Source organism: Hippoglossus stenolepis, chromosome 15, assembly GCF_022539355.2.
Source record: "Hippoglossus stenolepis isolate QCI-W04-F060 chromosome 15, HSTE1.2, whole genome shotgun sequence".
NCBI lineage: Eukaryota > Metazoa > Chordata > Actinopteri > Pleuronectiformes > Pleuronectidae > Hippoglossus > Hippoglossus stenolepis.
Window position 1 is genome coordinate 24,254,287 of NC_061497.1, and position 10,000 is coordinate 24,264,286.

The following is a 10,000-nucleotide window of genomic DNA, read 5'->3' on the forward strand; positions in this document are numbered from 1 at the left end:
GACGGCAGCGGATCGACATCTCTCGCCGTGGCAACGCGGGGGAGTGTCTGGCCAACCCCCCCGCCCCCTGGGGACAGGGCATCGACATCCAGAGGGCCCTGCAACAGGTACACAACTACACACACGTGTACACAATCAACAATAGCCATTAAATCCACAAGTCTCTTTCAAACACTTGTAGGCACTTTGGTTTGTGTGTTTAACATCACGTCCCTGTGAAGGAATAAGTTAGAAACAACAACAAACACTACATATATTTTTAAAGAGTTTGTTTTCCCACATTCATTAATGATTCTCACATTTCACGTTCATACGGTTTTATCTGTCACAGGCTGTAACTTCTCGTAGACTGACCCAGATCAGTCAGTTTCAGTCTCAGAACACCCGTCAGCTGTGGGATGTCATGGCAGCTCTTTCCGTTTCTCCGGCTGAGGCCAACATGCAGGAAAATAAGCTTTTGAGACTCTCTGGCTTCTCAGGTCAAAGTTTGATCTGGAGAAGAATCTGCTCGTCTGCAGCAGCAGGGTTGAGACATCAGAGTTTCTCTCCTCAGCCACTTAACTTCTCATGTTGAGGACACATCTCTGACCTGTGTGGGATAATGTTCCCTTCTGAACTGATACAGCACCAGCACATGGAAACTGTGCCAACTGTGGGTAGTACCGACCATAAACCGTTTAGTGACCTTAGAAGTACCGAGTTCGGTAACCAGCTGTGATCTTTACCATTGTTCAGAGCTCGTCGTGAGTTTTATACTTTAATCTTGGTACTGAACTAAATCCTCGTCATCGTCTGCCATTAAATGTCTGATAACAAAGAAAATGCTGCTGTGGACGAAACCTGACAGGCACTGCAGCATCGTGTTACCGTGACGATGAGCTATTATAATAATAATAATAATAATAATAATAATAATACGCTTTTTCTTAGTAACAGTGAAACAACAGCACCACCATGAGGTCAAACTGCAAAACACGACATTACTACATCATCAGAGAGATGACAAACTGTTTTAGAGTCAAATGAAAAAAGATTTTTATCATTTTGGCGACAGAATCTGATGAAGACAGAAGGTGTAAGTATGAGATATGAACAGAATGTGTGTGTGTGTGTGTGTGTGTGTGTGTGTGTGTGTGTGTGTGCAGGTGCGTCTCGAAGGTCTGACGGGTCACGTTCAGTTCGACGAGCGAGGACATCGGACCAACTACACCGTGACCGTGATGGAGCTCAGCAGCAAAGGATCCTCGAAGGTGCTGCGGCTGCTTTCTTTTGTTAAATGGTTTGAATTCCAACAGAAGTTCGGTGCTTTTCACCACATCAGCTCGTTCCACTGATTAGCTCCCTCTCCTCTGATTAAAGGTGCGATGATCAGTGAAATCAGCTGCTGCAGCACTTGTTTGGTCTCAAACCTGCAGACTCTCAGGATTCTGTTCCCCTCCATCAGACACTATGAGCTTCAATGTGATGACCACATCCTTATACTGACTCTGTAGTTACACACTCAGGGTTCACATCCTGAAAAAGAGTTTATTTGACAGAGTGATGACTTAACAATTTTTGTGAAGTCCAGTCAGCAGCTTTTAGAGAAAACACGAGCCCACAGAATACAGCTTCACATTAATGAGCATCACGTAGCTGCAGGTGGGACCAGAGACTGGAACTTCACCTCTGTCCACTCGAGCGCTGGGAGGAGGTGGTGAAGGTGGCGAGGAGATAACAGCTGTGATGTCGTGCGTTTAGATCGGCTACTGGAACGAGAGGAGAGGCTACGTGAACACCGCCGTCTACAGGCCGGTGCCGGAGGAGGTCCACGGTCTGCAGAACAGAACCTACGTCGTCACCACCATCCTGGTAAGACGCTGCTCATCCTCCTGCCGGTTGTTTAGAGCGTGTTGGGCGGGTCAGTCTGGTCGTATGAAACACAAAATGAGACATATCATTCTATATGTTTATTGTTGCTGATGAAATTTGTATTAAGTTGTTTTAAATCATCTTTCATAATTTTTTCTAACCTGCAGAAATCTGTAGTTTTAATCACTTTAATATTGCATTTCCTTCAGTCGCCTGTCGGTGGCGTCACATCCTCTTTGTGTCAGCGTTTTGTTTGTCTGAAGAGTGAAAAGTGAGTTTCTATCCAGTTTGAAGTCACATATTTATGAAGCACTTTTTAGCTCTTGGTGGTTTTTACTCTATATTTGAAGCAGATGAAGGATTTTAGTCGTCGGACGTCTGGATCTGAAGTTTTCAGAGAAACAAGCAGAGCAAACGTTAGCGGCAGCTCGACTCTCAGCCAATCAGAAGCGTCCTGTGTCGGCAACAGTGTCAGAGAAACTTTACTCAAGCTCCTAAAAACCTCCTGAACCATTGGAAGGGAAGGAATCAGGAAGTCAAACCAGAAGGCCTCAGTTATTTGACTTAAACCTGGTTCAAGTTTGCAGCCGTGTATAAGAGAAGAGAATAAACGAGGGACCAATGGTAGAATAAATAAAAACTGAGATAAAAACAAGGTCAGCAGTAAATTCAGAGATCAATAAAGAGACGAATGAAACAAGAGCACAAAGCGAGCGTGATGGAAAAGGACTGAAATGTCAGAAACGTCCTTATCTCTTCACCATGTGTCTCCGAACAGGAAGCTCCCTACATGATGCTGAAGAAGAACCACGAGCAGCTAGTGGGAAATGACAAGTTCGAAGGTTACTGTGCCGAACTCGCCTCGGAGATCGCCAAGCACGTCGGCTTCACCTACCGCCTCCAACTGGTGGGTGACGGCAAGTACGGCGCCAGAGACAGTGGAACAAAGATGTGGAACGGCATGGTGGGAGAACTGGTGTACGGGGTGCGTGTCGGACACTACATTAGTCTTTTTGCCGAAGCCTACGATCTCTGGTCGAGCAGATAAATCAACCTTCACTGTGTCTCTGTCCCTCCTGCAGAAGGCCGACGTGGCGGTCGCTCCGCTCACCATCACTCTGGTGCGAGAGCAGGTGATCGACTTCACGAAGCCCTTCATGTCTTTGGGAATCTCCATCATGATCAAGAAACCCACCAAGTCCAAACCAGGCGTCTTCTCCTTCCTCGACCCGCTGGCCTACGAGATCTGGATGTGCATCGTCTTCGCCTACATCGGCGTCAGCGTCGTGCTCTTCCTGGTGAGGGGCGTGGTTACACAGCAAATATCTAATACACTGTAATTATCTGTTTGTGTACAGATACAATAAGGTTTTAATGTTAACACAACTATGTGATTTGTTTGAGCTAAAGTTTATTTTTAGTATTTATACAGCATCATCATCAAATACATCCAAAGAAGAAGAAACATTGTTGTAAAGTTACATAAAGTTTATTATGTTAGTTCATGAGTAGAATAATTAAGATCTTCTGTTTTACAAGCATCAGTTCTCTGTGTTGATTCGATGTCTTCATTATGATGAAGGAAGTTCGTACGTTAAAAAAGAAAAAGATATAACAACAATATAAACATGAAGCTGAGAAACTGGGTTTGCATGAACCACTTTGACTTGTAATAGAGTATTTTTACTTTTACTTAACTGAGTATTTCTTCCCAATAGTTTTTGTTTGAAAAGGCCGTAAGTATTTGGACAGTTGAACATTTGGTTGTTTTTGTTTGGACCATATCTCCTTCACAGTTCTTCTTACATCTACTTAAACAAACTCGTATTAAAAGTGGGACGTGAAACTTTTATTTGGTTTCAGTCTTTTCTTTTATCACTGGTGCTGATGCTGAAGCTCTGGAGAACAAAAGTGTCTTCTGACGCATATTCTCAGATTGTGTCCTCGTCTTTGTTTCTAAGGTGAGTCGGTTCAGTCCTTACGAATGGGAGAGCGAGGACTCTGATGACGAAGACGAGACCGTCCCCTCCTCTTCGTCTCAACGAGCGCAGCCGGCTTCCTCCTCTGAACTCGCTCACTCAGGTATCTCAGCGTTGTTGCCGTGTTCTCAGGCTCCTGGTTGCTGCCTGGTTCGGTTCACTCGTGACATGACTCTGTTTTGTCAGGTTACTCTCAGGCTCAGAACCAGAACCAGCAGAAAGAGAAGGAGTCGCCTGAATACACCAACGACTTTGGGATCTTCAACTCTCTGTGGTTCTCTCTCGGGGCCTTCATGCAGCAGGGCTGCGACATCTCCCCCAGGTAAAACTCCTGTTTCCTCCTCAGTCCACGATCACAGACCTTTGGTTTAAAATACCAGTTTTTAAATGTTTTTATCTTTGGCACTTTGAGGCAGCGCAACCAACGCTGAACGTTATATTCACGTTTCATTCATAAAATATTCCAGTTTTTTCCCTTATTCCTAAAACACAATATTCCTGCTCAGCTGTTCACATGGCTGACGACCGACAGACGCTCTGATGTCAACAGAGCGTCGACAGCTGCTTTGTGGTGTTGAAATATCTTCACATATCTAAAAACCTGATGATATCCAAGTCTTTTAATAATATTAAAAACTGTTTAAATTTCTCCTTCCGTGTAGAAATGTGCACTTTTCTTTTGGCCACATGTCTCAGCCTCACGAGCTGTCGTCTGCTCAGCTGGACAAGTCGTTTGTGTACGAGGCGAAACACGAGCTGAGGGAAACTCAGCAGATTAATATAAACACTGTTCACTGTAACAGTCCTCCAACTGTCACACACACACACACACACACACACACACACACACACACACACACGTTATCATGACACACACACACAATCTGTGTGACGTGCTGCCGGGTCAGTTATATGTTACTGTTGTGTTCAGGCCTGAGGCTCTTTCTATTCTGGATGTGTGTGTGTGTGTATATGTGTGAGTGTGTCACTGTGTTTGCATTTATGAATATTTCAGAAATCCTCATAACCTCATTAAAATAACTGTGTGTGTGTGTGTGTGTGTGTGTGTGTGTGTGTGTGTGTGTGTGTGTGTGTGTGTGTGTGTGTGTGTGTGTGTGTGTGTGTGTGTGTGTGTGTGTGTGTGTGTGTGTGTGTGTGTGTGTCCTCTATTCACACCCCTGACCCTCTGTTGTCACATGACGATAACGTACATGTATGCTGTGATTCAGGGAGAAAACACACATCTGGATATAAATCCTCTCTAGAGGCCAAATTGGAGGAAATGTGGGCGTGAACAGACGATTTTTAGGGTTAGGGTGTTAATGTGTGTTAGTGTGTGTTAATGTGTGTCAGTGTGTGTACTTGTAACTGCTACAGGTACTCAGACTATCCGTCCTCCCCTTTCTTGAGAACATGATATTTTAAGAACACTTAGAGGAGTTTTCTCTGAATCTGGCACAAATGTTCAGTCAGACTCAGGAATGAGATGATTTGAATTTTCTGGCCCAAATAAATAGTGAAAAATGAGTCTTTGCATCTTTGAATATGTCGTTTTCAGATGTCTTGTTTTTTCCGACCCAGTGGGACAAACCCATAAAATGTTCTGTTATTATCATGTTTGACAAACAAAATTCTCTCTTCTGAGAAAGTGGAAATGACAAATTTGGTGATTTTTCCTGAAGCAAAGAAATAAACCAGCACATTCACTGTCACATCGTGCAGATCAATTCTCTGTCCATCTTCTCAAGTAACTGAGTCTTCTTTGCAGCTCTGATTCAGAAATTGATTTGAACAGTGAATTTAAAGTGATAATTTTATCAGGAGACAGTGAAATATTAAGTTTGTGTTTCATCTACATTCATATGAAAACTGTTACTGATCCTGGATACAGATACTGTTCTGTAGCTTGGATGCAGATTGAAGAAACTGTTTATTTAGTGTCATTCAAGTAAAGATCCTTCCAGTGGTTTGTAGTTGAATGTTTCCAGGTTCAATCTGACTCTTCATAAAGGTTGAACTTGTTCTCTGCAGGTCTCTCTCAGGTCGAATCGTCGGAGGCGTTTGGTGGTTTTTCACCCTCATCATCATCTCCTCTTACACGGCCAACCTGGCAGCCTTCCTCACCGTGGAGAGGATGGTCTCCCCCATAGAGAGCGCAGAGGACCTGGCCAAGCAGACAGAGATCTCCTATGGGACCCTGGATGGAGGCTCCACCAAAGAGTTCTTTATGGTGAGGACGTCTTCTCAGGCTAAACTCACAACAAGGGTTGAAGCCCTCAGCTCTTTTTGAACCGTTCAAAGACGAGATCCAATGTGGAAACATCTGAAACAACAAGTTGACAACAAGATATCTAACGCGTGAAACATTGGAACTGTCACTGAATCCAACTCCTGTCTCGGAGAAGTGCGTCAACAAGCTATAGCGAACGAGTCGTTCAACAAGCGACGGTTTCTAAACTCGTCCTCTGTTCTTCTTCTAACCTTTTTTGTCTTTACCATCTGTTCTGTTGCATTAGAGGTCAAAGATCGCAGTTTTTGAGAAGATGTGGTCGTACATGCGGAGCACAGACCCGTCGGTGTTCGTCAGGAACACGGACGAAGGTGTGGTGCGGGTCCGGAAGTCGAAGGGGAAGTACGCCTACCTGCTGGAGTCCTCCATGAACGAGTACATCGAGCAGAGGAAGCCCTGCGACACCATGAAGGTCGGAGGCAACCTGGACTCCAAAGGCTACGGAGTGGCCACGCCCAAAGGATCGGCCCTCAGGTACTCTCTGAATATCTGGACAGGGGACAGTCGGTGTGTTGGTGTCTTGTTTTGTCTGTTCTTGTGGGAAATTAGAAGAATAGGAAATGTGCATATATACTGATCCACGTTATCAGCACATTGCACATGTTCATTTATTGAACTCTAAACTCGAACCTACTGGGAATCTGATCTCTGACCAGTCGTCGCCAGTCACACGTCAGGAGGTGATGTAGTGTTTCTTCCCTGAGACTCGATAAACAGTGACGTGGTCAAATCTCTGCAGATCAGCTGCTCCAAACAGAATCAGAGACTGTGAATAAAGATGAACATCTACAGCCAAGTCAAATCATCTTGATCGCCCCCTAGTGGCCGGCTACAGTTTAGGTCATGAACCTCCTCCATGTTAGCAGATGGGACATGGACCAAACTAAAACATCATGGTAGACGTTAAATAAATGTTTGTAAAGATGTTTCTGTCTTTTCAGCTCGTTCTTCTCTCACTGAAGTTTGTTCGCGTGTTTCTGATCAGTTCGGTTTTATTTAGTTATTTAATGATATAAAAACGGTTTAGACGTCATGATTGACATCTGAGACTGACTCAGGATTGGTCCAGCACTTGTGTGGGCGGGACGTCGATACCACGGCTCCACCCCACGATCTCTACTGCACAGACTCTGACTGCAAATTACACCATCACCACAAGATGGCAGCGTTGATATCTGAGAATTTTCAGCTTCACTGTGATGAGTCGTCCATCTTTATTTACAGTCTGTCAACATGGAGTAAAATAAACGTGCAGGTCGACTTCAGTCCTCAGCTCCTCTACTGAAACGGCTCCATGTTGGTGAATGAGCTGTGAACATCAGTGTTCGAACCCCCCATGGGTTTGATAGACCTGTTAACTGTCTGTTAGTCTGTCTGTCTCTCTGTCTGTCTGATTGTCAGTCTCTTAATCTGTCTCTCTGTCTGTCTTGTCTATCTCTCTCTTTTGTTTGTCTTTGTCAGTATGTGTCTGTCTGCCTGTTCCTGCCCTGTCGGCCTGTTGACCTGTCTGTTGTCCTCTGTTACTGCCTGTCTGACTGCCAAGCTGCCCGTCTGTCTGCCTCGACATCGCCACAACACTGAAAACACACTAACCTACGATCGATAGGAACCATGCTGTTGTCGGGTGAAACTAAAAACAAGATTGTAACGAGCCTCATCACCACGTTAGTTCATCTTTATTTCATGGAAAAGCTTTTTGGTTCTGATATGAACAATGATAACTACTCGGCAAAACTATAAACCGTCTCTGAGCAGTAATGAAATCAGTCGGTTCATCTGCCAACTGCAACATTCAAGATTTATCAGGAAAACAAACGCATCAGTTTCTTTTTTAGTTCTTTTGTTGTGTTGTAACAACTCCCAAGTCAGACGCCGTCTACAAACCAATCAGAGTCAAGAACAGGTAGACTCCGCCCACGTAGGTGATGACCACAGGACGTACGCATGTCAGACAAAACTCTTTAGTCCCGAAATTACAAAGAGAAACTAAAACTAACAGATCAGATGAAACTATGGAACAAACATGAAGCTTCAGACTCTCAGAGAGGAAACGTCCTGAGTGAATCGTGTGTGTTAACAAACAGTATTTATAGTAAACTCAGCATCTAAAGATCACTGGACAGTTAACTGGTTAATTATATATTTATATATAGTTATTGTAGGTTGGTGACCGAACACAAAATCAAACCTAAAATCTTAATTCAGCCTAAACGTGTTCACCTGACAGCAGCTTGGATTTTCTTCAGCGTTTGTATCAGAACATCTTTCTCTCTTTCTTTCTGCCGAACATCAGCATTTTCCAGCCGACCCCGACTCAGAGAGGAAATGAGTTCGACGATGAGATGAGCACACGCTGAACCTATGTTCCTCTGTGTTTTAACTTTATTTCATCCGTGGAAAAACGTGTTGCTGAGACGGCAAATTACAGCCGAGCAAACTGACTCCCCACATTCATAGTTAAATGGTTTTACATTTGTGTAAAGCGAATGGATGAACTGTGACATACACTGATAATATTGTAAACGTTATTCACGTTAATCTTCACTGAGTCTCTGGGTCGAGCGTCTCTGTGCTAACGTCTGACGGACGGACTCGTCTGCTCCCTGTCTTCATCCCCTCAGCATCTGCTCTGTCCTCGTGTCGCTGTGGTCAAACGTACGATGACTGTGCTTCTGTTCGAGTCTTGTTCCAAAATGTTGCAATTCATGTATTTTCAAAATGTCCAGTTTTAAAACAGGTATGTTTTAAAACTCTGCTGGAAATTTTAACTTCTGCTTTTTATTTATATCATCTCATATAATATCCTCTCAATTTATTCCACAAACCACCAATCGTCTTTTACACTCAACTACAAATTGATATTTATTCAAACAGATTAGTTGGATTCACATTTTTTACATTTTTAGTTTGTGCATATTTTAACTGGACTGTTTTTATTCTCCTCATCTTTATTTATCTGTGTCGTGTCTGTTTCTATGTAAAATGCACTTTAGAACAAAAACTCTTCCGTTGCTCTTATGGTGTTAATCATGTTAATCATGTTAATCATGTTAATCATGTTAATCATCATCTCTTCAATCTGAAGCAACACTGGCTGAGTCATTTCAATGATTCCAGTTCTTTTTATCACCATTAAATCATCACTGCTTCCTCTGTGCTGCTTTGATCGTCACTGGTTTGTGAAGGAGAACAACAGGCAGCTAAAATACAGGACGGCACAAAATTCACATTTGTTGTCCATCAATTCTTTGAACCTGAGTTATGTGATATTTCACATTGTGCAAATCTAAATGCATGAATGTTGTTTCTCCTTTATTTATCAGGGAGGAAATGGACATGAATGCGAAGACGAGGTTTTCTGCACAGTCGTCAGTTCTGGGATTTATTCACAGTTTCTCAATCCAGGCAGTTATAAAATGTTTTCTTCCTTCATGACTTCTTCACTTCTAATATCCAACCTTCCACTGGAGCTCCTCACTGGGCTCAAGCTGCTGGAGCGACTGTTCCATCCAATCATGGAAACGTCACAACAACAGTTTCCCTCTAATCTCCAGGTCACTGCCGACCACTGGAGTGAAACAGCCTCATGACTGTCTCGTGTGACGCTAATCCCAACAGTCATATTCACAAGCAGCTAATTACAACTTCTGGTTACATTTCAGATTATTTCTGACCACCCTCTAATGACAGGAGCAAAGTCGGAAGTCATGTGACCAAAGATCCTCAAACCTTGACAAAGTATTTTAATCCAAACTGACCTGTGGTCGTTCAGGTGGAAAGATTCAAGTATCGTCTGTAATATTAAATCTTATAAGAAAACAGATTAATCTTCTTTAATAACAACGGGATTGATTCAGCTTTAAACAGCCCAGTGAAGAAT

The 10,000-nt window shown here is 43.3% G+C and overlaps 1 protein-coding gene across 4 annotated transcripts in view; it reads left to right on the forward strand.

The window, feature by feature from the left end:
- LOC118122532 (glutamate receptor 1) overlaps positions 1-10,000 on the forward strand; it is a 43,698-nt gene that overhangs the window by 23,601 nt on the left and 10,097 nt on the right. For 3 of the 4 annotated variants that reach the window (XR_004698470.2, XM_035179289.2, XM_035179290.2), the window contains exons 7-15: positions 1-107; positions 1,146-1,250; positions 1,741-1,851; positions 2,630-2,836; positions 2,934-3,149; positions 3,813-3,933; positions 4,017-4,152; positions 5,862-6,060; positions 6,347-6,594. The exon at positions 1-107 is cut by the window's left edge and continues 61 nt beyond it. Coding sequence is in view for 3 of the 4 variants with exons in the window: in XM_035179289.2 (XP_035035180.1) it covers positions 1-107; positions 1,146-1,250; positions 1,741-1,851; positions 2,630-2,836; positions 2,934-3,149; positions 3,813-3,933; positions 4,017-4,152; positions 5,862-6,060; positions 6,347-6,594 (1,450 nt within the window). In the remaining variant the exon portion in view is untranslated. Of the gene's footprint in view, positions 108-1,145; positions 1,251-1,740; positions 1,852-2,629; positions 2,837-2,933; positions 3,150-3,812; positions 3,934-4,016; positions 4,153-5,861; positions 6,061-6,346; positions 6,595-7,581 lie in introns of all 4 variants that reach the window. The other variant, XM_035179291.2, reaches the window with a different exon arrangement.